Source organism: Pipistrellus hanaki, assembly GCF_964339955.1.
Source record: "Pipistrellus hanaki genome assembly, chromosome: 12".
In the NCBI taxonomy this organism is placed as follows: domain Eukaryota; kingdom Metazoa; phylum Chordata; class Mammalia; order Chiroptera; family Vespertilionidae; genus Pipistrellus; species Pipistrellus hanaki.
The window spans coordinates 34963230-34990729 of NC_140514.1; the positions used below are offsets into that span (position 1 = coordinate 34963230).

A 27500-nucleotide genomic window follows, 5' to 3' on the forward strand; every position below is an offset into this window, starting at 1 on the left:
CAGTCATGAACTTTCTTTTCAGAAAAGTGGTCCAGGATGGTATGCTGTTGTTTTGTTTTATGTGTTAAGGTGAAATTCTTTGGGGAAGAGCTTGTATGTCAAAACAGACTCCTTTATCCTTTCCTTAGTCCTGTGCTGGGTCCCGTAAGATGGAGAACCTGAATTTTATTACATTGCAGCTAGAAAGTGAAGGGAACTTTTGCAACAAATAAACCCAATAACAACAGAGTTGATTATGGAGGAACTTTGGGGGGACTTAATACCTGCCGAGAAAGACAAATAATGACAGTAATTAAGAGCATCAGCGGCTGCGGAACTTCTTAGGGTCAACTCCCAGCTCCATCCTACCTGCAAGTAACTTAGACCCTGTGCCTCAGTTTCCTCATCTGTAACTTAAAGGCAAATGCACTCACCTCAAAGGACTGATATAAGGATTAAGTGAGCGAATCAGCACTGAGAGCACTGCCTGACACAGGGTAGGCATTCTATACATGACCGCTAGATAAAGTAATTGCAGTCTGCACTGGGTGGGGATTTGTAGACGAGAATGAGAATGTTGAACAGTGGTTGAAATGGTGCTGCTAGTTTCCGGATGTATACCCGAAGTCATCTACTTGTACATGCTAGTTGAGGCATTTGGGGTGTCTCTAACTTCAATAGCACTCTTTCATTCAGACCACAAATGTTTATTAGGCACCAGACCGGCCAGTTGCATTGTGAATAGCATCCGTGTGCTTTTATTAGTGTTCTACTACAATGAAATGGTTCCAGTTGTAATTTAGCTCACCTTTGACTGAGAGCCACATACGAAATGAAAGTAATTGGCAAGAAAACCCCACAACAATTTATTTCAAAGCAGACATTGGAAGGCAAATTGTAGTGTAGTTGGATGGCATAGCAGGTATTTGATTCTATGAACCTTCAAGAGAGTTCTTGTGTATAACCTCCATCGTTGCTGCGTTTTTAAGCAATGCTATGAACACTAATAAAGTGATGGGTGTGTTAGTTCTCACTGCGCTTTGTATCTTGTAGCAAAGTCTACTACTGCTTCCATTAGCAGAGCTGAGTTGTGGAAATAAAAGACATGCACACACATTGAGGTAATAGCTTCTTCATAAAGTGAGTAATCACCATCAGAGATACTCATAATTAACGCTCAAGAATGAATGGGATTGCCCATCATTTAGAAGACAAAATAGGTTGGAAGTGAGTTTTTTCCACTGGTATCTTACCGCCAAGTTTCAAATCCCAGCTGCACGACTTGCCAGCTGTATGAGCTTGAGAAAGTTTTTGTCCTTTCTGTGCCTCAGTTTTCTTTTCTTTAAAATGGGTATAATAGTTGTGTCTGCCTCTTAAAGTTTCTGTGAAGATTAAATGAGTTAACACATGTGAAATATTTGGGAAAATGCCTGGAAGATCTTCCTTATTTCTTAATACATGTTACCATTATGACTTCCATTACTCCTGCTAATATTACTAAGCTATAATTAATGAAATCTCATTGGATGGATGCTGGCAGGAGAATTTGAGGTGAGATTCTGGTAAACCACCTTCCATCCCTCAGCTCCATCCCTGCCCTTTGAGGTTTGTCCCCCACCCCACCCCGGGGTGGTGGGTGGGATCCACAGCGCTCTCCTGGACCCAGGCTGTTAGAATTGCAGAGAAACACCCAGTCACTGCTCTCTACAATTCATAACTTTGTTCATGCTCCATTGTCCTATATCTTGGTTTTAAAATGTTTAACTTATAAAGGGGAATGGAGAAATGGGAAAGAAACATCAGTGAGACCGTAGCCAAGTGAAGAGATTCAGGGGAGGGCAGACCTGGCCCATAACTAAGGAGCTGTGAGCCCCTGTGCGTGTTCTCTCACCGAGCCAAGCCTCAGCTTCCTCATCTGTGAAGGGGAGCCAAGTCCCGTCACCAAGAGTACATCGGGTAATGTATGTAATGCGTTTGTCCTACTGACAAGCAGGAAGGGTTCAAAGGAGCTATTTTTTCAAATGATTCCAAGAAGTTTGAGTTTTCTCCTCCATTCCCACCCCCAATGCCTGACTCCTCCCATCTGTTTTTCTTATTGGTCTCTTTTGTGCCTCCTTTTATAGCCACCATCTTCCACTAAGATAATTAATATTCGAGGAGTTCATTAATAATCATGACTGTTAAAATAATTTTAGCACTCTTCATGCATTTTAATACCTTTAGGAGGAGGATATAAGTAATTGCTAATTTAGAGTCAAAACTTTATGTCTTTAATGCATATACTTAAAAAATATTCCTATAATATGTAGTATATGGCTAATAAAGTATAGATCAAAAACATTGTTGTTATTTTAGAAATGCAAGCAACTTTGAAAGAAGTTCCCAATACAAAGCACTATGAAATCCTTTAATATAAGCATTTGTCTTTTATTTATTTAGTTAGTTTTTATTTTGTATATAATTGATATTTACAAGAAATTAAAGGATCAAATAGGTAAGGCAGGCAAGGCACTGTAGTATTTGCCTCTCAGATTGACTGTGAAACAGTGCTTTCACTGCCGTGCATGATAAAGAGAGCCTCATTTGTGCAAAAAGCAAAAATAAAGAATGCTATGGGATATTACCCATTGTCCAAGGTTTCCTTCCACACTGATGTCACTTTCATTCAATAAGACCAACTTTAGAGATTCTCCCTTGACTTCCCTACCTGCCCACCTGCCCTAGCAACTTCTTCAGCCACTGCTGGATACACAGGAAATCAGAGAGATTGTCTGGAAAGTGATTTGACCGGGCTTCAGAAAAAGCAAGTGCCAAGTGCTCTGTGGGGCACAGTTGAGTCTGAGCAACGAGGCAATCTGGGAGCGTTGGTGGAGGGTTGAGAAAGCAGGTGGGAACCCTGTGACTTCCTCCGTGGCGCTCCAGACACGTTTGGCTTCGGAGCCAGTGCCACCCCACAGCTCTTTGGATGCCAGCGTGTGTGAGGATGCAAGACCCTGCTACTATGCATTCAGGCTCTGTTCTTCCACTGCACAGCGCTCTGCTTTTGTGATGCAAATGGCAGGCACAAAGTGTCCCTTTGATAATGTGCAGTCAGGAGACAAAAAGGCATTCACTGAAACAGTAAAACTAATTCATAAAGCTGGAAGACAATGAGGAAGCATTATGGATTTTTTTAAAAAGGGAAAAAGTATCCTAGATCAATGTGATTGCCACAGTGTAAGCTATTCATAGTCAATGTGTGGGGGGAACATGGCGGCCAGTTTGTGTAAAGTGGGAGAAGTTTTTGTAGGCAAAAAAAAAAAAATTTTTTTTATGTTAAACAAATATAAATATATTTGCTTAGCAAGTTTCTGTTTATGGACTCCGAGGTCACATACATCGCTAGCTTGGTCGTTTTCATTTAGATCCGCAATATTCCCCAGTGACAACAATTCAGGAGAAGTTTTAAAAGCACACAGAGAGCTAATGGTTAAAAGCCATGTGGTGGATTTTTTTTTTTGTCTTAAAGGGAGTATCTCTCCATCACATCCCAGAGTTTAGCTCAAGGTCAACTTCTATTAATGCATTAAACTTAGCTGTGGAGGAGGCAAAGGGCTGGGTGGGGGGGGAAAGGATAAAAGAAGTTCCGAAATTGTTCCTCCAACACAGTCAGCCAAGCCACAGCAAACTGCCTTGATAAGGGTTATATTGGACAGTCGCCATAATTCCTCCTGTTAGCCCGGCTCCCCGGGTACCTATTCCGATACCTTTTTAAAGGATAGCATGCAACGTTTTGCTTGAAAATTGCTTCCACCTCTATTACTTTGTGATGGCTGTTTTGCAGGGTCGGTATAGAGGCAGTTCCGTGTCACAAGAAATTACTAATCGGAGGCTTGAGAAGGGGCAGCATCGCCTCCCATTATCTCACCAGCGGGCTCTGTACAGGATTATTTTCAAATTTTCTGCTGCCATTACCCTGCACGGTGAGAGCGGGCAAGGCAGCGAGGGAGGGGACCTCATTGAAACGTGGTTACCAGGGTAGATAAGATAAAGCTCATCACTGTCCTGGCATCCCCATTTGCAGCTGGGGGTGGACCATTGGATGAAAGGGGTGCGTCTGGTCAAGGATGCTGTTAAGATATAAGGCTGGACATTTTTCATCTGCCTGTCCTAAAGAGTTTCCTTCTTCCCAGAGCGTCTGCCTGATGGCCCTAATAAATCCGTTTTCTTCCAGTGTAGCATAAACTTGTAAATACCAGACAACTAACATCAGCACCGCCCCTCCCCGGTCCCGACCGCAAGAAATAAAATTGGAGTTGGGCAGAGAGAACTTTCTGCAGAAAGTTGTAATTTTCTTTGTCACTTTCTATTCTTTGGGGCTGATGCAGTGACAGTTCCGACTTCACTCTGACAGGAAGGCATGCCGAGATGTTTTTTCTTTCAGACAAGTCTTGATTCCTGGGACCCAGGGCATACATTCCAGAAATCGTTTTACTCTTTGATGGGGTTTCTCAGACATTCATTGCTGTCCTGGATCATTTATTAGAAATCGCCACGCAGTGCTGAAACCGGTTTGGCTCAGTGGATAGAGCGTCGGCCTGCGGACTGAAGGGTCCCAGGTTCGATTCCCGTCAAGGGCATGTACCTTAGTTGTGGGCATATCCCCAGTAGGGGGTGTGCAGGAGGCAGCTGATCTGTATTTCTAACTCTCTATCCTTCTCCTCTCCCTTCCTCTCTGTAAAGAAAAAAAAAAAAAAAAAAAAGGAAGTCGCCATGCAGATCCAGAAACACATGAAGAGTGGCAGACACTCACTGTCTCAGCCAGAGACCAGCCCTGGGAAGGAGAAGGCAGGGTGTTGGTAACTGAAATCGAGATGACCATGCTGTGGGTTGTGTCCTGTAGCTGGGGTTCCAGTGCCCACAAGCCACTTCTCTGCCCTCGGAGCCCAGCGGCTCTTCTCTCCCCAGCGGAGCCAGCCTAGTACATGTGTGCAGGTTTAATGCAGGGAAGGAGGGTCAGCTCTACCCATACATAATCACCGTTTTATGGCTTTCACTCATTCCTGAGGTGTTAATGCAGATCAAATGGGAAACACTCCAGAAAGAACCCTTGCAGCTACTGCACAGCCCAGCTCTCCCGGCTCAATCGTTAATTCTTATTGTGAGATCTAAAGGTAATTTCGTTTGCTCTCTTAATGCCTTGCACTTCTCCCAGTGGCCCTTGCATATCCTTTCTCAAATTCCCATCTTGATCAATTGTTTGCAAATAATTAAGCTCTTAAGAGATAATGGCAGGAGGCTAATGTACACAACAAAGGTGAGGGCTCCTGTCCTGTCTATGGGAATGGTCAAATTTGCTTTGAGAGCCCCACGTGGTTAGGTGGGTCGCTGTCTCTGGCAAGTGCCATCCATCTTTCCTTCACAAGGACCTACTGATCTCTCTTAAGTCAGAATCCTCGCCATTCAGGTGCAATAAGAGCAGAGGAGTTCGGGGGAATGGCGAGGGGTGACCTGGCCCCTTAGTCGCAATGGTTTGGAATGAAATTCCCATTTTCTTCCTAAAATGGCACTTGTCTTTATCTCTTTAGTGAAGTGACGTCTACCTTTGCCCATCTTACAGCCTCACTGGCCCTGGGCGGAATGCACCAAGGCTTTGAGTGTTTGTAGAGAAGCAGCCTTGCCTGTGGCATGTTGGGTAATAGCCGTATTTTTTTTTTTTTTTTAAGTCTACAAAGGACTAGCTCTCACTGTCCACAAAAAGCTTATCTGGTAAAGATGCATAGGGTTTAAGATATTTAAACATACTGGATTTCAGTGAAAAAGCCAAGTTCTTTGTGAATTTTTGTCTGGCTGTAGATTAGGTACCTGAAGTCATGGCTTTCATGTAATACTAGTAATTATAGATTCCCCCACCCCCACCCCGAGGGAGTTGAAGGTTTGTGGGACCCCCAAGGACAAGAGCTAGGAGGAAGAAAAACATTATGCAGTCGACCTGCGGTAGACAAGGGTGTAGGAATTTTGTCCATACCCCCTTTCCCCGTTAACAATGACCAGATTATTGTGACATTTAATCTCATCCAGGCTTATTCATTTCTATTAAAAAATACATATCCTGAACAACTGAAAATGGTTTAATGGAGACAGAGTGCTGTGTCTCCATAGCTTGAGGCTGCCTGGCAATTATGCTGCATGAAATTAGACACAGTTTGTTCCAATTACTTAAAATCAGATCACATGAAAAGTGACAGAGGGGAAAAAAGGGTAGAACTTTCTCATTTTATGATATTTAAATTATGAAATCAGAAACTGCAGGATGTGAAAAACAATCCGAATCTGCACCGAAACTTGGAGGGCCATCTGATTGCTCTTTGAAGCTGTAATGATTCAGGTAGTTTTAATGATCCAAAGAGAATTTTTCTGACACCGCTTGCATAAATAAAATGTGAATTCCATTTGTTGTGTAAGACTAGATCTAAAACTTGCTCAGAAACAGGCATGCAGAAATATGCTTGAAAACAGAGCACAAATAAATGACTGTGACAATTCTCAATTTTCAAAGTAACTAAAGGTAAAAGGCATCAATATTAATTTTTATCCAGTTCTGGTCATACTATTAAGATACAACTGACAATACAGAACAAAGGTACTGCCATCCAGCTATAGAACAGAGAGACTATTGACATGTTTGTTAATCCTACTGGAAATCACTGAAAGAGATTTTCATAGGACCCATAAAACTATACTAAAATTACAGAGAATGTTCCAGATTGAAAACCACTTGCGTACATCAGTCTACCACGTTATATGGCAAATATAGTACATTCTCACGTAACGTCACGAGTAGATTCTTAACCTTTCATCACAATAAAGCATCCCCAAACCAATTTTACTATCGGCTGATGACAAGTTCCTATAGCATCTCATCAACGTTGTAACATGATGACATTGAGAGAAACGACTTCATCCAGGGACCTGCTTAGTGCCAATAGCTGGATGCTTACATTTCCACATTTCAAAATCAGACTTACATTCTGTAAGAATTGCTAGCCTGGGGAACCTTTATCTTTGATGGCTCTTAGATGACAAAATTGAGGATTAGAAAAGTTGTTACTTGTTCAAAGTCTCAGTGAGTGACAGCATAACATAAATCCGATAGGGTCGTGTGCGCCTAAGAACAATTCTTCAGCTGGTGTTGACATGGATCTACTATATACCCACCTTCATTCTATTCGTTGGATAAGAGGTTCATTTGCTTGCATTGTGTGGCGAGCCTCTATGCAGTGGGGGAGGCATGTTTTAAACCTTAGCGTAGAGGGTTGCTCTTAGCCCAGAGGATTGCCCTTAGCCCAGTATCCAATCAGGAGCTTTTTGCCTGGGTGACCGGCACTATGTTGAGTAGGGAGATTGTCACATGATCTCAGCCTATTATGAGGCTTATAAACTTTTATTTGTAAAGAGTGGGTTGACTCACTTTTAGGAGTGAAGTAAGGAAAGTGGTGTTATGGATCTCTAATTGCATTGTTTATTCCTCTTGTGGGCTTTGAACAATTTTTATTGTACCTTTTGAGGTTGCATCTGAGTGACTATCCCTTTATTTCACAACTGTTTGCTGATTTTCTGCTATGCTAGTCTGGGATTTGAGAATGGTGAACGGCAAAGGCATGGGCTTTGGAGTTGCTAAATGAGTGGGTAGAGACACACCGAGGAAACAGGCAGTCAGAAAAAGTGTTTGAGAGAGCAGTGCTTGCTGTTAAGGAAGAAGGAAAAGACTGGTGTGAGAGCGAGAAGGTGGGCCGGTGGAGAATAGAGTGGGTAAGGCTTGGCTTTTGAATTGATGACATTAGAGCAGGAACCTGAGTGGTAGGGACAAGCTTGAGCGTTGAAAGGATAGAAAGGAGGGTTGAGGTGGGCCTGAGGAAAAGGCCACTAAGGCTGAGAGGTGGGCAGGGCTGTGGAGTGGCAGGCCTAGCAAGCCCTGGTGAGCAGTCTGAAGGTTTTGGGGCAGGGGCCAGGCGGAGAGATCACATCCCTCTTTCATGGTGAAGCTTAGACCCTGGCAGGGAAACAGGAAATACCGCTGAGTGGTGTGTCTGCGGACCATCCCTTCCCCTGGTCAGTTTCCTCACCTATAAGACAGAAGGGACAATCGATCCCATTTATGTCCCTCAAAGGGATATAATGGGGATTAATTACCATCTTGTCTCTAATATACTTGGAGCTCTTTAGAGAAAGGGACTATATTCCATGAAAGCAAAGCCTTTTTCTAATTGTGTATTTATTGATTAAGTGACAATCAAAGACAATGCTTATGGGGGAAATTGCTACATCTCTGCCCTCCGCAAAGGAATCCCAGGTGTATATAGAGAGAACATACTCAAAGGTGCCTATAAGAGCACTCAAGTGGTCATTAACGCGCCTTCTTAGCATCTAATCAGACATTATTAATGAGATTAAAAGCTATGTTAATTAGCATTCAATAGACCAGAATTCAGTTTCCTGTGGCACAGGCAGTTAAGCTGAGAGTTAGGGGTGCCCTTTCCCACCCGGAAGAGAATAGGCTGTTGACTATCAGAACAGGTTTTATCTCGGGAGCATTTATTAGGATGCAGGGTTTCAAACTAGGCAATGTCTCCATAGATGCACACCGCGACCTCAGCTCCTGTCCCAGGCTGCAGGAATGTATAGTTCCCCATTCAGATATAGTTGATTATTGAACAAAAAGTATTTGTGCCCAAACTCATTTCAGCAGAATTCTAAACATTCTTACAAGAAGGTACGGATTTCGTTTTATTATCTAATCCTGTAATGCTTTTTTATCCCGTTTTATGAGGAGCGTAGCTGGGCTTGTTCAGAGCATGCAAACTATGCTGGTCTTTGACCTTATATTGGCCTATGGTCAGAATCCCAGCATGTGTTGACATTCAGATAGGGAAACAAACTTTGGCGGAATTGCGTTTGTTTGTGCTTCTCAGAAGAGCTCAGAGGAACAGTGGATTAAAGATGTGCCCACTTTGCCAAAACCGGTTTGGTTTATAGAGCATTGGTCTACAGACTGAAAGGTCCCGGGTTCGATTCCGGTCAAGGGCATGTACCTTGGTTGCGGGCACATCCCCAGTGGGGGGTGTGCAAGAGGCAGCTGATCGATGATTCTCTCTCATCGATGTTTCTAACTCTATCCCTCTCTCTTCCTCTCTGTAAAAAAAAAAAATCAATAAAATATATTTAAAAAAAATATTCCATCAAGTAGCGTGCACTTGCGTAGGATCCAAAGGGCTTGTCTTTATCCTTATCCTATAAAACACAGCGAAGACCATTCTGAACTTGCCATGTTTGCAGCAAATAGACCTGTTAAAGGATAAACTCTGTATCAAGGTTCTGCAAGTATCCCAAGGAGCTATTTATACACTTCACTAATCTTTGTAATTGGCTGTCTTTTTACTGCCATTAATTAGATGATGTAGTATTCCATTAATAAGAGTGACACACCTCAGCATTTTTACCTTTAATTAGTCTTCCCTAGACACTTAGGTTATTGACAAATAGCCTAAATATTGCTTGGCGTACCTGTCTCCTGTTTGAAGAGCATATCTGTGTGTTATTGAACCTCTGGGCCCCGCTGTGTCACCTGGCCTGGGATGTGCATGACCTTCTCTGCCCCCAGTACACGCGCACACACCTATCTGTTCTGTTCTCTTCCAGCACCCTTACCCTTCTGAAGAACAGAAAAAGCAGTTGGCACAAGACACGGGACTCACCATCCTTCAAGTGAACAATTGGTAAGTGACTTGGCTTTGTGTTGGAGCATAATCTGCTTCCCCCTCTGGCGACCTGCAGCCAAGGTTTTGCATTAAGAAGACACACCCAGGTCGGCTGTTTTCCCTGGTCGCATGTCTGATCCAAAAGTGAAAACAAGCTGCGGAGTGATGAGTGAGAGTCTCTGCTAATATGGAAAAGAAGGCAATGCATAGCTACCCCTCCTTTATTACCATCACAGGGTAGCATCTTCTAAATCAGTGTTTAAGTCACCTTCATGATGACTCTGTGAGAGCATCCCTCTCTATGGCTCCCCTCACCCCCCACCCCCTTCTCAGGAGAATGGATAGAAAGAGTGGAACCATCCTATTTTGTGTGAAACAAGAAAATTTGTACTAACTGGTTTGGCTCAGTGGATAGAGCAATGCCTGTGGACTCAAGGGTCCCAGGTTCGATTCCAGTCTAGGGCATGTACTTTGGCTGTGGGCACATTCCCAGTAAGGGGTGTGCAGAGGCAGCTGATTGATATTTCTTTCTCTCCCTCTCCTTCTCCCTTCCTCTCTGTAAAAAATCAATTTTATATATATTGATATATATATATATATATATATATATATATATATATAATCCACCATCACATATCGATCAGGTTTTCAATTCATTGAATAACTAAATTTAGTTATATTTTATTAGAGGTGCATTCAAGAGACACCCCCTCATCCCCCCCCCCCTTATCTCCTGTCTCTGGAAAAGGAGAAATTACTTGTTTCTACTTTGAAGCTGTTCAAAACCTGATGTGCCTCCGAACTGTTTCTAAATAAATGTATAAATTCCCGACGTGGGGAGAAGCTGAGATTATGTCCCAAGAATCCGCCAACAGCATTCTGGCTTAGTGTGTGGTGTGTGCAGGAGGCTTTCAGAGAGCAGGATTTATTACCCTTTGTGAGTGTGCTGAAAGCCAGGCTCCCATAGTCACCCAGAGCTAGTGTCATATTTGAAGGGTATTGAAACCCAATATCCTCTGAAACGAAGTGTATCTAATTAATTGTCCTAATATTTTTAGATTAGTGTTTATGATGGGGGAAACCTTATCCTCTTTGAAGTAAAATCCAGAAAAAGGCCCAAAGCCTGGTTGGGGAAAGCAGAGAACTGGGAATGCCAGTCTGCAGACAGAAATGTTTCTTTCTGTTCAATAAGTGTCAAAGATTAATATTACTGAATCTCTGATTACATGGCCTAATCCATTTTGGTGAATAAATTCGTTCTTGATGTCCATTGCACCTCTATTAACAGACCCTTCTCTCTGTTAGAGAGCCTGGGAGCCTTTTGGGAGAGATTTCAGATATATTAAACTCCATTACAGGGAATGTGATTTCTGTCAATATAATTCCATGTATTCTTCAATTTAGTATTTTAGAGATAACAAGCTCCTTACAATATATTTGCCTTTGGAGGATTAATTTACAAAGTGCACTATCTTCAAGACACAGACAGACTCACATAAGCTGTGCTTGTCAGGGTTATCAATTTCTCTGACCTCACTGCAGCCTTGGGAGATCAATTTTTTGCAGCCCTTTTAGCCAAGTGGTTAGGGAACCGACAAAAGACACACTGCACCAAAATGTGTTACTACGAGTTGTGTTGCCGAGGAGGTTTTTTGGTTGGTTTATTCTTACCTTCCCCTTGTGTATAAATTTTCAAGACTGTCGATAGTATGTATTTGAACTCTTTCAACTTGTTTTGGACGTTAGTAGAAGGTAGGCCATCAATTTTGCATGCACACCTAAATTCACGTATAGATTCCAGGTTAAGCTGATGGGGAGGCAATTTTAATACAATGGAGGCTGCATGCATATCATATTTCCCTGGGAAACGTTCCCATTCGAGGGCCAAGGAGTGGCAGGGCGAGCTCTGATTCGAGAAGGCAAAGCTCTGCCATTCAGGGGATCTATCACACATGCCATCTCTCTTCCTTCTCAGTGTTGCTAGCAAACTTCATCCATAAACACACATGGTTACCAGAGACCAAATTGCAAGACAAGTTGCTTTCTCCAGGTGGACAGACTTATGGCTATTCCTGTAGATACAGGGGCCGGCAGGTATTCCTGCGACTCCAAGCCGCGATCGCAATCTGACTGCTTTCGTTTTGTAATTAGAAAGGGGAAGGGGGACCTTAAAAACATGATGATATATAACATATGATAATTTTTCAAAGTATATGCAGACTTTACCCTAAACTCCTATCCTGCTACTCAATTCCGCACAGGTACATCCCTTAAAAATCACTTTGACTTAGTTACTCAGGACGTGAGCACAGTTCTGTTCCCAAGTGGCCCTGTGTAATACACACGTGGTCTCTCTCCTACGTGGAGTTAGCAGTGACCTTTGCTTGCACTTCATTGCTTAGGATTTGGCACCTGTTCCAACTCTAACAGCTTGGTTTGTGGTAGAGAATTCCCCTCAGCTAACTCAACGTTGTAAGAGATACTGCTTCTCTTATGTTGGGTGAATATTGATATGCCCGTGTTGGATTTGAGTTTTTAATGTTTTATTATTTCCACCCACCCTTTCTGTTAAGGAGCGGATAATACATTTCTTTTTCTTTAGGGTTTGGGTAGAAAATATGATGGGAAAAAAAAACCCTGGGAAAACCCAGATGGTAGTCACACTGTGCAGACTTGAAGACTGAAAAGGAGCATAACCACTGAAGTAAAATGGTTTTCATTTTACTCCATCATAATACAAATTACACAAAGCTTTTCTGAGAGCTTGTAAACATTTTTTCTGCATTGAGCATCAAGCTCCACTTATTTCCTCTGGGAAATAACAATTTTTGAAAAAAACAAAACAAAAAAAAAACTTTATTCCCTTTCACTTCATTTAGCCACAACATTTAAAAATCTGTCTTCCTTCCTGGATTTCTTAAAACTTGTTAACACACATGTACATTCTGTACAAACTATGAGTCACTGTTGAAGAGATTTAATAAAATGCTGAAGGGCAGGTTGGGTGCAGATCAGTCATCATTATTGGCAGCAACATGATGTATGAAAACACACAATCTGAAAGTGAAAAATATAAACGCATGCCTGGTTGTTAGCTTGTCATAGAAACCCTGGCCCTCGCAGCCATAAGTTAGGTTTTTACCGAAAAAAAAATGAGATGAAAAAAAAGGTTGGGTTCGCTGCAATGGTTCTTTCATCTCCTTGCTGACCTGATTCTCCATTTCTTTGACTGACCTAGGTGATACCTAATGCCAGCCTGGGCTAACTAAGTGTTTGGGGGAAGAAGAAAATAGGGATGATTTCAACAATGTAAAATGAGGCGGATTTATTTGATTGAGAAAAGTTTGGATTAAAAGGACTAATTTTTATACTGGGTTTACCTGCCAGAATGAAAACGGAGAGGAGGAACCTGAAAATGACTGGTATTAAAATTTACAGGAATTGGGACCTAGGATGGAATGTGAAATTTATTAAATTTATTAGGTGAGACATCATGGGATAAGTCTGTGCCAATAATTTTATTGAGAATTCAGACAATAACACAAATAATTTGGGTTAAAATATTTTTTTTAACCTATATTAAGTATTTGAGGTAACTGCATGGTTTTTAAATATCAACTTCCATAACTAATTGCCTAAATATTTCCATCTAGCATGCTGTGATACACTTACACTTGAAGCATACTAATTTTTGAAATATAGTATATGCTATAAATTTGTGTATTCTTCTTTCCTTGCTACCTCACTCCCAATTATGGTTGGATCCAAAAATGATCAATAATAGCATCTGGGGTTCTGTCTCTTTGTGTTTTCATTGTTGTTGTGTTGTATCGGCAGTGAAAATGTATTACTCATGTGTTGAATGTGGTCATCATTTAAACAGAAACTTCTTAAAATTTGAGATTTGATGGTTCTTTGAGTCTTTATTTAGATAGAACTTTAAAGAAAACATATAAGTATCACCAGATAAGGACCAGGCCAGCTGTGGGTCTGCCTCAGGCTGCCTGTAGTGTGTGGGTTCTTCACTTTGTGCAGGAAAGATTTCATAGCGCGAGCCCAGGTGATTTTGAGAGTAGGTTTTTTACAGGTGGGTACAGTGAAACAAAGGAAGGACTTAGGGCAGAAGAATCAATAGGAGAGAGCCTAAAACACACACACACACACACACACACACACACACAGAGAGTTAATATTTAGTTCTCTTTTCTCCAGACCAACTTTATTTCTTTATATCAAGAATGTGAGTGTAGAATGGTAAACATAAAAACAGCCTTATATGTTTCCACAGCAATGTGGTAGGCCTGGGAATTGCAGGTGATGAAAACATGTGCCTGTGATTGTAGCTTATTTGCTGGATGCCTTGGACGGATGCATCCTGCCTCAGCAGAGTTCTAGCCGAGGGTGCGCTGACTACATGTTACATTTCTTTGTTTACTCCTTCTCATCCCAACATTTTCCCATTAAGGATAAAGTAGAATGAATGGCCCCTACCCTCTAAGAAGGCAATACAGATCTTAGGGTGCACGCCATGTAATGTATGTGAAATACAGTATGTGTTTGGAGAGAAAAACCTCCGTCCAGCAGTGGGGTACATACAATTCCAGAGAGCATCCTATCAGTTGAGGTGACACTTTACAAAAGGATCTCGGTGCCACAGGTCTCAGGTTGAGTACACACACCAGATTTTCCTAGTTGCTTCATTTACTGCCTGCAAAACTGTAAAGCCTTCAGGCATCACTTCCCATTTATTCTTAGTGGGGGAGAAACGTCTGTTATCCCTAGAGATTTATGCCACTGGCAGGTAAAAATGCAAACTTATTTTTAAAAAAAATAGGATCTCCTTTATTGTTATAAACAGATTCAACTGATAAAGGTCAGGTTTCTTTCTGAGTTATGGTAATCGTGGAGCAAATACTTTTATAAGTAATCAAAGATCCTATAAATATAGGTACCTGCACAGATGTAAATGTTAAAACATTCACAAATTATCCTTTCAACTTCTGTGATCTAAAAATCAATAGGGGGTCATAGGGTTTCGTAGAATTGCTCTGTTTTTTTCTCCCGACGTAATTTAATAATACATTTTACAGATGTTGCTTAAACATTAGCTGCAGATTGTTTTGTCAATAAAGCTAAACAGAGGCATGACACAAAAGCAGGAGAAACAGATGTAAAAGAGACAGGGCACCCTGCAAGGGGTAACTGGGCCATTCGTTTGTTATTTGGCTCCAGAATAACAGGGTATTGCGGGGTATCTGGGTGCAGACTGGACCCAGGGATGGCACCACTTCCCACACAAAAGGTAATTTTTATTAAGCAGGTGCCTTAACATTTTCCCTTGAGAATTTAAATGTAACCTACACTTAAGGTAAGACTTTGTAATTGATCAATGGAGTAACAGGTGCAGGATCCTTGAAGAAAGGAGCAGAAGGAGATAGAAATTTGAAAACCCTCCAGAATGTTTTGGAACGGGTTGTGGTTCTTCCAGCCACAGTGAAGCGCTAAGCTTTTCACCTTGAGTGTCAATTCTAGTAATATTACCTTTACCGGCGCTTGCTCCGGGCTCAGATTCTAGCCATCAGTAATACTCGCCAGATAAAATACTGTCTAGTTGCTCATAAGAAAATATTGAAATCAGTCAAAAAATGTTTAGCTTGCATATTGCCTGAGACAGAGCTGCTGGCGTGGGGCCAGGAGGCAGGGTGTGATGGGGAAAAGCTGAGCAAATAGCTCGCAGGGAAAAGAGCTGTGAATTTAGAAACCTTCAGGTATTGTCATGTCAGAGTCTTAGGAGTTCAACAGAGACACTGCTTTTGTGTGCAGGTTTTGAAAATGTACCACAGACAATCCTCTTTGAAAAGGACTCTGTTCAGTAGGGTTGGTTGTAAGTTTCATGTCATAAATTCGCCCAGAATCCCCCCTCCCCCATCCCACCCTAGGTGAAATCCCATCCTTCATATTGTGAGGGATGGGGACCCTTGAGGAAGGGGTTGGAGTCAGCTCTCTGTTGGATGGAAAAGCCCTGTCCTTCCTCCAGGGACCTTGAGTGCAGGTGAGAAGAGGAATGGGAAGGGGCAGGCGGCAGGGAGCTGGACCTGAGAGCCCAAGTACTGTTTTGTGTCACCGCTGTCTCCTTCCACCGGCGTTCAAAGCCAGTGAAGTTGAGAGTCGGTACCACCTGAGGATGTTTCTCAGGACCATTAGAGCTGGGGTTCAAGGAGGCCCAGAGTCAGTGAGTTGGGAGACTGATGTGCCATCATGGGCCCCGTGCTTCTGAGTACCTGTGTCCCCTTTCAAGGTAGTGAGAGCAGTGGCTGGGTGGTTGACATTGAACATGGTGTGTAGATCAGCAGGACTGGCTGCAAATTGTTGTTTTCAGTTCTTGGCACGAGAAATGGAAAGAACTCCTTTCATGTCATGGGACCTGGCAGGGCTGGGCCAGACGCCCAGGTACTCGCAGACAGCATGGGAAGTGAGGGGGCTGAGAGGTATCAGGGTCAAGGGAAAGAGCCCGCATCCACAGATGGCTAACGGACAAATTCCCCTCTAAACCCCATGACAACATACAACTTACACAGGGCGAGAAAGGGGAGGGATTATCTAGGCGAAAGAGCATTTCAAGTCAAGACATTTCATCTGTCCTCCCCACTCCTCACCAATGAGATGCATGCCCTTGATCAAGTCACTCTATCTCCATGGCAACAGCTTCTTCCACCTTCAGTGGTCAGGTAGGACTGATTACTGGGACTCAGCTTCTTCCAGCTCTAATGCCCTTGAGCCGTGGTCGGCAAACCACGGCTCTCGAGCCACATGCGGCTCTTTGGTCCCTTGAGTGTGGCTCTTCCACAAAACACCATGGCCTGGGCAAGTTTATTTTGAAGAAGCAGCGTAAGAAGAAGTTTAAGTTTAAAAAATTTGGCTCTCAAAAGAAATTTCAGCCGTTGTCCTATTGATATTTGGCTCTATTGACTAATGACTTTGCCGACCACTGGCCTACACCCTCAGACTGTGTGATAATTAATATGAACCAAAGAGGAGCAAGTTTAGTGTTTTGAAACTGATTCTGATTCCAACTTTACAATGGGACTGGAAAAAAGAGCAAGTCCTTTGATCAAGAGACAAATAGGAAAACTAACTAAAAGTTGTTCTTTTTCTTAACCTGAAACAAGCACATCAAGCCCGGCAAAATAAAAACTAGTTGAAATTAAACATTATCACAAGACATGAAAACCATGTATGCTGTCATTTCGGGACTCCTAATAGAGACAAATCAGTTGTTTTGAGCCGTGTGCTCTGAGCCTACGAAGGGCATGACAGATAATAGGCTGGAAATTTCTGAAGTTCCTGCACAGCAAAATGTGTTTTTTCCTCGGGCGCTCAATCTTTTCCTCTCGTAATTTTGTACATGACAAACTTTTTAGTGGGTGCATTAATAATCTATAAGTAATGGGTTGTCAGGTGTCAGTTAGATAAGATGAAAAGACTGTTTAAAAGCATTATCCATGTGCCGCTTTGCATGCGTTTTATTGGTCAGGAGAAATAAGTTTTTGAATGGCGGTTGTATGCACACGCCAGGGTGTGTGTGTGTGTGTGTGTGTGTGTGTCCCCGCCTCCCCCCCCCCCCCGTCTCTCTCTTTTGGCCCCTCTCCAGGTATACGTGGAAGAACTGTATTGCGTTACATAAATCCTGCATGTAGGAGCAGATTGGAAACCCACACTGTGTGAACCAAGGGGACACATGTCTCCGCTGTCTTCTGTAAGCTGGTTTTCGTTTCTCCAGGGTTTACTCTTTTTTTTTTTCTTCTGAAAGGAAACTTTGTCAGGGGAAGCTGCCTCCGCCCAGAGGGACCCTGCAGCTTAGCCATCCACAGGTTCCTAAGCAAGTCAGGTTTAGGTCTATTCTTGTCAAATCGGTCTTAAGTGTGTTTACATACAGTTTGCCTTTCTGGTATTTTCTGCTTGCACAGACCTGATCTCCACCTATTTTGTGTCAACAGTTGCCGGGGCTGGTGTTGGGTGATTAGCCACGGAGCACCGGAGCCCCGCGCGGTGCCCACAGAGACCCCCTCTCCCCTCTCACTTACATCATCATCTTGCTCCAGGCTGCGCCTACATAAAACAAACAGCATTTCTGAGTGGTTAAAAAGTCAGCCTGAGACATGAAAAAAAAAAAAAAAAAATGGGGCAAATGTTGCCTCTTTGTTGAATAAAACAGTTTTCTCAGAAATGGAGCGCAGCCAGGGGCGCGGGGGAAGGAAGTGTTTCTGAGGGCCAACGTGGTCTTGGATCCGGGCCGCCTCGCTCCCGATGTGTGAACGCCTCGAGCTTTGTGTAAATGCTCAGCGTTTTCGTTCTGTTCCTGTTTTAATGTTTAAGGGGAAAGGGAACATTAAAAAACAAAACACAGCCCTCCAACAACCTGGGTGCCCGCAACTTTGGGCAAATACAGCGCTCCTCCCTGCCTCATGGTGGATATTCTCCTCTTTCATTCATTTCCATTCTTACAGGGCTTTTCAGACCGGCCCATTAGGATGGGAAATAATTAACTCTAGGGGGCTCTTGACACCTGAACAATAACAAATAAACGGGAAACCTTAATGGGTTCCCATCCTTGAGAGCTCCCTTTTCCTCTTCACCCTCTTAACTGATGGGACCAAAGGGCCCAAGGCCTCATAAGATTTAGATCCATCTCTGAAGAAGGAAGAGGTATTTTAACTCTTAAGAGGTACATTAACTCTTTCAGGCCTGTGGGGATTATCGGTCTTGGGTTCCCAATGTAGCTTAGCTCAGAAATGAATTGCAGGTCCTTGGGAGATCTGGCTGAATATTGATCAAGTCACTGCTTTTCCAGAATAGCGTAGGGCCTAAGGACAGAAGTGACATGTGCCATGATTGAAAGCACCTGTAAGTGTCTACTGCTTTCTTTCTACTCTAGGATGCTGATGTAAATGTGCACCAGCATGTTTGAGGGTCATTGTCTGGTTGAGGGGCCTGGTTGGCCCATATCTCCAGAACATGTGTTGTGGCTGACTATGTGATCCCTAGTTTGGGTCAGAGTTCATATGTACTTGCAAAGGGCAGGGCGTAGGGGGTGGTGAAAAGCTAAGTGAAGGAACTGTACGTGTCCAATGATGTCAGATCTCAACCCCCATGGCTGGTCACCTGGCAATACCTCTAACAGAACGGAAAGTGCAATGGATCATGGCAGGGATTCCCATCCCCAGGGCCCAGGTGGGGTGTGGGGCAGAAAAGGCATATCAGAATCATTCTGAGTGAATGCGGTGTAAAAAAGCTTACCGAGAATTAACTTTTTATTTGAGTCCTGTCATTTCTTTCTTTTTTTTCTTTTTCTTTGCCCCCATTTTTTTTATTAACGTATTATATGTGTACATATCTTATCCTTGCCTCCCCTCACTCCCAAACATACCCTCAACCCCCAGTGTTTTGCATCCATTGGTTATGCTCATATGCATGCAGACAAGTCCTTTGGTTGATCTCTTATCTCCCCCTGTCATTTCTTTTAAAATTGCCAATAACAAAGGGACATGGGGTTTTGACATTTGTCAAAAGGGGGCCTGGATTGCAATTTTGGAAACCCTGTGCTATGGAATGACAGAAGCACAGGATTTTATGCGTCATGTGATAGGTGGGGCTCAGGGCCTTTCAACATTCCTCTACCAATTAGAGGTGAGGAAGGGGCTGATTCCTGCTCCAGCACCTCTTCCCTTACATATTTACTTTTAACAGCTGTCATTGAGGTATAATGCACATACCATGCAATTTACCCATTTACAGTATACAATTCAATGGGTTTTTGTAGGGAAGCTATCCCCACAGTCAATTTTAGAACACTTTCACCACCTCAAAAAGAAACCCTGTCCCCTTCATCTATCTTGTTTTAATTTTTTATTGGAGTAACATTGGTTAATAATGTTATATAAATTCCAGGTGTACCACATTATAATTTAATACCTGTATACTCTATTATCTGTACCCTTTACCTAATACCCCACCCTATACTTCCATCCATCCTACCAGCCCTGGCAACCATGAATCTACTTTCTGACCCTATAGATTTGCCTCATCTGGGTATTTCACATAAGTGTTGTCATATAATATGTGATCTTTTGTGACTGGCATTTTTCTCTTAGACTAATGTTTTTAAATTTTCTCCACATTATAAAGAGTGTTGTCAGTACTTTCATTTTTATTGATAAATAATATTCCATTTTATGGCTGTGCCACATTTTGTTTATCCATGCAGCATTGGTGGACATTTGAGTGGTTTCTACCTCTTGCTGCTATAAGCATTCATGTACAAGTATGTGTATTTTTGCATGCCATTAGATATTTTTGAGAACCATAATAACAGTGTCCATCAAACCCCTGTCTTAGATTTTACAATTTTCTGAGCACTTGCCAGTGTTTTGACTGTGATAATTGTGTATAATATTGTACAAGGAAAAAGGTAGCCACTCATAAGTAGAATTCATATTCTCCAAACTTTTTTCAGGTTGCCTTGGATTCCCATAAGCATTTTTCAAAGATTTGACATGTTCTAAGAGGAAATCGTTTTGTTTGTTTTAGTGTCTTTATTTAAAAATTTTTGTCATATACACTCAATTGAGAGATTTTTGCCTTTTAATATAAGTGGTTCCATTTGTATTTAGGGGGCTGCATTTTGACATACAATACTGGGGTTTCAAGCCTTCCTAATTGAAACACAAGTTACAAATGAACGTTCTAAGGAGTAGAGACAGGCCCCCATTCAAGTCAAGTCATCTTCATTGTGGCATTCTATAGCCTAAGCTGGCAGGTGAGAGTAGAAATCAAGCTAAATTCTGAGATATTCTCCCTTGGTATGAGTGGAGACTCCAGGCCAGAGAAGTTTGGGATTGGTCAAGGCTTGGGAACTAAGGCAAAGAAAGGAGAGATCCTAAAGAAAGGAAAGAGCTCACAGAGGTTAATAAAATTAAATGGGTTTCAGGAGTACAAATATATAATACATCATCTGTATATTTGTTTTGTGTGTTCATCACCCCAAGTCTCCTTCCATTACTATTTATCCTTCTATTATCCTCTTTACCTCTCCCAGCCTTCTTTTCCCTCCAGTAATCACCCATCCTGTTGTCTGTCTATGAGTTTATTTTTTTTTTTAGAATTAAAAAAAATCACTTTGCAGTTTGCTTTCAAGGAAAAAAACTTTGATCTATATAACCAAGTGATAAAATGTTTGGACATTATTTCAACATCTAAAGTTCAACATAATACATGGGTTTTGCTATTTCTTTGTGTTAAAATGCTCAACTAATTAGTGATTTCTTTTTACTGGTTGCTTTGAAAAGAATTTTTATATGTAATTAACTGCCTCGATTTCAGCCCTTTCTAGAGTAATTTAACAAATGTACCCATCACTGAAGGGACCACTGACTGATGGTCTTAGTGTGATTGGAGCAAATTCCAATATTGTGCTTCCAAGGTGGGTGGGGAGCAGGACCCTGCTCCCTTCTGCCCTCCTGTCCACTCTCCTCCTCCACCCTCAGACACACAGATGATGTCTTGCAGTCCTGGAACTGTCAGATCCTGGAGGAGCTTGAGAAACTAGAGAAAGGTGCCAAAAGCATGACTTCATAAGGTTTGACTTGAGATGGAGTCAACTTTCTTGAACATCTTAAAATCACGTTTCATGAAATTTTATTTCATAGTGAAAGGGAGTGTAGAAGGCTTGGCCCTTGAAGACTGCCAGTTATGGATCGTTAAATCCAATAAGTGAATGTAAATCTAAAATGAAGAATTCCAACAGACGATTTTGAAGCTGATTTCTTGTTTTAAACAGCAGAGCGTTGTTTGGGAGATAGCTAGCACTCTTTCCCCGAAGGGTTTGTTTATAAGACAGGCCTTAAAGTTATTAGGAAATGCTGAGTTTTAAAACATGTAATATATATGGTTTTATTTAAAAGACTGTGATAAAGTTGAAGGAAATGCTACGGTAAAGAAAATTTATGGACTAGAAAAAGGACAAAATTCTGGAATTTAGCAACTACCTTCCAATATGACATTTTATAGTTGAAGATTTAATTCTATAGAAATTACCGAATGAATTATGTATCAATTAAGCATTATACTTACATGTTGTTTATTATTAACTGAATAAAGAATAATGCATGCAGAAATCACCAATCCTTATACTTAAAAGTGTATGGTATTAATTTTTATTATAAAATATTATTAAAGTATAGCTATTCCTAACTATAGCTAAATATTAATCAAAGATGAGTATAATTTACACTTCCTTTGATGAATGGTATAGGAATAGAAGGCATTTTTACTAACATATCCCACTATTTAATGAAATCTTTTCTTTAATATTAAGTTGCTAATTTTAGTTTCTCGGGGATATGGGAGAGTATTGTAAAATGATATTCCTCCATATTCAATGGATACCTATCTTCATGCTGACTATTCACTTATGCCTAGATGGCAAGAAGCACTATGGGGATGACTGAGAGTCATGTCATTGTTTAGAAACAGCAGCATTTTGATTTTCTGTGGTTCACCAAGTTGGCAGTGACTTGCTCAAGTAACAAAATGTGGACACCCCTTAATCATCAGTGAATAAAGCAGGCTGCAAAGATCGAGTAATAGACTTCATTGAGGCAAGGTGAAAGTGCCTTTTCTGAAAGTGAGCACGTCATTTTTCCTTGTTTTTGTTGGCATTAGAAAGCTATACAAGGAAGTGTCAGGGGGTAAAAGTATAGGAAAAGGGCGAATATGTGTGGAAACGTTGCCTGTAGCCTGGGAAAATGCACCTTGTGTTTTGGTTGAGATGGATGCCCACTAAAATCTCTCCACCTTTCCTGGTTCTCAGGGAGGGGAAACTAAACTTAGCACTCCAGCTTTGTGGGAAGGAACCAGGGCAAGGAGTGGAGGATAAACTAAAGGACAAAGGTCAACTTTAGAAAGCTGTTCTACCAGATCTTGCTCAGAAAACTATTCAGGTATTCAGAGACTGAGAAGAAAAGGCGATAGGTGGGATTAGCAGAATGAAAAAATTTAAAAGCCTAATGATTAATATATATATATATATATGGGGCCAACAGAAGAAAGAATAAAGCAAAAATTCCTGTTTTGTTTTGTTTTTTGTTTTTTTGCATAAGTCAGGATTCATCTTCCATTCTCCTTATCTGATTCCAATTTAAAAATTTAAAGAATAAAATTCAATTTGGAGATGATCCCCTGTGTAATATTTTTGAAGATTTTGCTTCCCTTTTAACCTCCCGTTCCTCCTTATTAGGATTCGTGTCCTAAACAAATAACTCAGTAAAAAGAAATATATCTCAGTTCATTTTGACATGGAATAAAGCTATAAAGCCAATCCATTGAATTACTTTTCTTTTTAAAATGTCTTGTTTTGAGAAAGGAGATAGTTTGGCCACAGGAAGGAATTCCAATCCCTGGTTCTTTGAAAAAAGGGAATATAAGAATTCTTTTCCTCATTCAGTCTTCTACCGCCTACAGGGGGGTCCAGTTTTTAAAGAGTACTTTACAAAAGAAGAGTGTGATTTCAAAGCAAAATGGATTCGAAAAAATATACCTTGATGTTCAGGATGTAAAGTGTGGAAAGGCAAAAAGAATGTTTCCCAACCTGAAAGCACACTCCACTGAAAGGCTTACCTTTTAATTGCCCGGTTTATGGCAATTTTGAGCTGCATTTTATGAAACCAAAGTGTGAAACTCCTTTAATGAGGAAGAAAAACCGTCCTGTTGTCAGGTATTCCTGACATTATACATCGGAATTTTAAGGGCCGTAATGGTTGGACATACGTTGTAAAAGCTTTCTCTTATGTCTTTAAACTAACAAGCTTTTTAAAGAGACCTTATTATCAGTATGGACAATTCTAAAGATTGTATGGAGTTCATGGATATATTTTATCTGAAACCACTACTTTGTGGTTGTTGGAGAATGTACATTTTATTGTACATTCACATTGGAATTTTGTCATTTTTTTTTTCATTTCTCTCTAAAAACACTGTTTCTTCTTATGTTCAAGCTCTAATATATATTTATGTATTCGTACATAAATGTTGATATATATTTGTACACACATGTATGAGCTTAAAAATAAGTATTTTACTGATGCTTCTTGAAATGACAGTATTTTAAGAAGGAGATATGTCCATGTAACTTCACATGAAATCTGAAGACCTTTTTTTGGTTCACTGTTTAGAAAATTCTTGATAATTTAGAATCTTCCACAATGGAAAGTAAAGCATTCTGTCACAAAAGCGGGGAGGATGAGACACAAGGTCAAAGGGCATTTTAGAAACAAACAGCTGGGCCAGTTTATTTAAACAGATACAGGGATGGGGGAACTGACCTCTGTTTGACTTATAGTGGGAGGAGCAAGAATGTCATTTTATTACTTTGCCCAGAAGGAAAATGTTTTTGTATCTGAATTCACCCCAAAGCCATCTAAATACATGGCTTTGCTGTATGTAGCATACTTCCAAAGAGAGTACATATAAGATAGTCTAGGATAATGATAAAATACACTAAAGAGAATCAAATGTTCAGATGATTTTAAGATCAAAGAGATCATGTTTTAAAACATAAAATATTTGGTTGTTAGTTGTCTTTAGATAAAGATATCCATCATGACCCCAGATAACAGTGTATTTCATATAAGTATAGGAATTGTAAACTGGTAACATTCTGAGAGTTTATGATGTCCTGTGTGAGTTGATAAAGTTTTCAAAAATGAGAAGTTCCAAGTATGTAGTTCAGACAAAGTAATTAGGTGTTCTTGGGTTTTCAATGTTTTATTATTTCTTTAAATTTTATTTAATGGAATATCTTCATGTCTACATAGCCTAACGGTAGCCTACATTGGTGCAGTCAATAATAACAACTGATTATTGCCACCGAAAGAAAAGCATCAGTACCTAGTACCTGGGGCCCTTAGTTGAGAGGCTGCGCTGAGGTGTTTACTTGCTACCTGGGGACCCGAGCAGGGCTAGCATAACAGCATTTAGTGTTGTCCACTGAAGACCTTCAGAGGCACACAAACCTCAGCATAGTGAGCAGAGTGTGGGCCAAATGATGAATGGACTCTACATCCTAGAACAACTCACATCCTTGAATGGCATTGTTGAGAAGCACAGATATGTAACCTAAGGAGAAGAGGGGAGAAGCCAATGGAGCATGATTGGCTATAGTTTAGTAAATATTTGAAAGGCAATCCTGAAGAAGTAATATTTAAGTTGTTTAAATTACCCCCAAGAAGTTACCCCCTGGTGAAAGCACTTTAGATCAAGCTAAGCAGAAGCAGCTGACAGTTGCCTGGCTCATACAATGAGTGGGCTCTCAGGTGAGGTGGCAAGTATGGTATTAGAAACAGCCCAGCAGAGGTTACCCCTCTTGATACCCATTACATGGGGATGATAAAAGAGTGAAAGCAAATCAGTGATCAAGCTAGGTGGCTATGAAAGCCCCTTCTAAAACGGAGGTGTAGTTTTTCTATCATTCCTTGGGTTGAATGGTCATGGATTCAAACTTGAGTTGGTTAGTATGAATTGATCTTTGGAAATCTGAATATACAAATGTCAAGGAGGCAAGCTATGGAATATGGATAACTCAAGCCACCAAACCTTCTTATTCATAGTTTTATCTTTGTCTATATACACTAGCAATACAGTCATCAAAATCCCCAATCTACAAAATGGTCAGTCACGCTTAGTCTTGGAATCAACAGTAGAGTTGTTGCCAGTGTTGATTGGCTCTAAATCACCTCATTTAAAATTATCTGTGTACTTCAGAATATTCTAGATGGGTGGCACAGTCGTGGCCATGCTATGCTTAGGACATTAGAGAGGGGGGTACTTGATACTATTCACCAGCTGTCTGTCACTCAGCAAATTATTAACATCTCTTGGGTAACATGTGACCTCAAATAAGTCATTTAATTTACCAGAGCTGTGGTTTCTCATTTGTTAAAAAGTGTTCTTCCTAGTTTTAGATGAATAGTATAAGTCATATCCACAAAATATTATGTTTTAAAAAGGACTTTTTAAAAAGTTACCAGACAGACTTTCTTCACCCTAAGAGCCAACAGACTATGAACAGTAGCATAGATAAAGAATTGATTTTTGGTATCTTTACCTAGATTAGTTACTATGAAAATTACTTTTGGTATATGCAGAAAATTAATATTAAATAATTTTCTAATTGGTCATGCAGTGAAGGCAGCTAATGAAAAGGCAGATTTTTTTTTTCATTTTAATTGGTTATTTCACATGGTGTTTGTGCTACACCTGTGCTTATAATGAGAATGGAGAATTAATCTAACCTTCTGCTCACATGATTCCAATTTTCATGGTTTATACAAGATAATGATAACCTGATTTGCAACACCGTTTGTTTTAGATCTGTGCTTTAAATATTTTTATTAGCAGTTCAGGGACTTCATATACAAGAACTGATATAATAAGTATTGCCAATAAGAGTTAGCACTAACAGTGTCCTTTTAGTTAGATTCCATTGTCATTATTTATTTTAATTAGTTCTCAGATAATGGAAAGACATAAGAATATAAGATATTGAGAATCTTCAAATGTCATGGAGTTTTCATTTTTATTTAAAAAACCTGTCCCTGTCTGTTTGATGGATTGGCTTTGGGGAATTATTTTCCTACATGAAGAGGAGAGACTTACAAACTGGAATTCCTTCTGGACTGTGGACCCTTTGATTATTAATAGTGAATTATTAAACTTTTTACAGTATTTTTATGTGCTGCTCATGTTCAATATATTCAAATCTGAATTGAATTGAGAACTAAAAGCACTTTACTATTTCAGAATCTATGTCCTGTTCATTTTCTATATTTGATATGTAACTCTTAGTATTAGGCAGTATAAATGGATCTTAAGAGTTAGAAATTTCATGAGCCTGACTTTGGAGAGTGTGTATTAACCACTTTTTTATTTTTCCAGTGGTGAATCATTTTTGTATGGGCAACAAAAGTTGTACAAAATAAACCTTATTAAGACAATTAAGCGACTTAAATATCTTAATAAGATGTTTATTACAAATTTTCAGGTCTAGCTGGAGAAAGCAAGATTATAAGTTCAATTACTGTATAGCTGTGACCTCGCCTTGACCTCAGACTTTACATAAAGAGAGAGAGAGAAAAAAAGCCACCCAAAGAAATCTCTACAAGGAATGCGTTCCTCTGAAGTCCCCAGCAGTGTGAGTTAGTGGTGATAAACTCCAGACATTCTCTCATTTGATGGTGTGCTGCCATCCCAGTTCATTATCTTAATAGTGGGCATTAAAATAGAATTAGGTTTGCAAGAGGTAGGAAAGGTTTCGATAAAAAAAATTGTAAAAAAAGAAGTCAGAGGACGTATGATTGAAATGTCACTAATTAGGAGAGGTAACGGATGCCCTTATGGACATTTAGCGCTCCCCACCAAATATTCCCCTCCTCTCCCCCCTTGCGATTGAAAAGAGTGGTGGCTGGTATTGTTTCCTGAAAATTCTGCTAATTCCCCCATGAAAAGATGAAATGGAAGTGTCCAACTGTGGTAAAACAGGCAAACATAAATCAACTCAGAAACCCCGAGCCTGTGTACTCAAAGGTCACTGGGGGTTACAGGTTTTGCAGCATCTGAAACTGCACAGTGAGCCGGGGAGAGCCACTCTGCCAGGACCTAGCTTGGCTCTTACTGTGTGATCCATCTTCTCTTCCTCCACCTCCCCCACCGCTTTCTTGGGTTTTGTTTTGT

The 27500-nt window shown here is 40.7% G+C and overlaps 1 protein-coding gene across 3 annotated transcripts in view; it reads left to right on the forward strand.

Annotated features, from left to right (window-relative positions):
* Window positions 1–27500, forward strand: part of MEIS1 (Meis homeobox 1) — a 135045-nt gene that overhangs the window by 102104 nt on the left and 5441 nt on the right. For all 3 annotated transcript variants that reach the window (XM_084901112.1, XM_084901110.1, XM_084901111.1), the window contains exon 9: window positions 9658–9734. In XM_084901112.1, the coding sequence (XP_084757238.1) occupies window positions 9658–9734 (77 nt within the window). The remainder of the gene's footprint in view (window positions 1–9657; window positions 9735–27500) is intronic.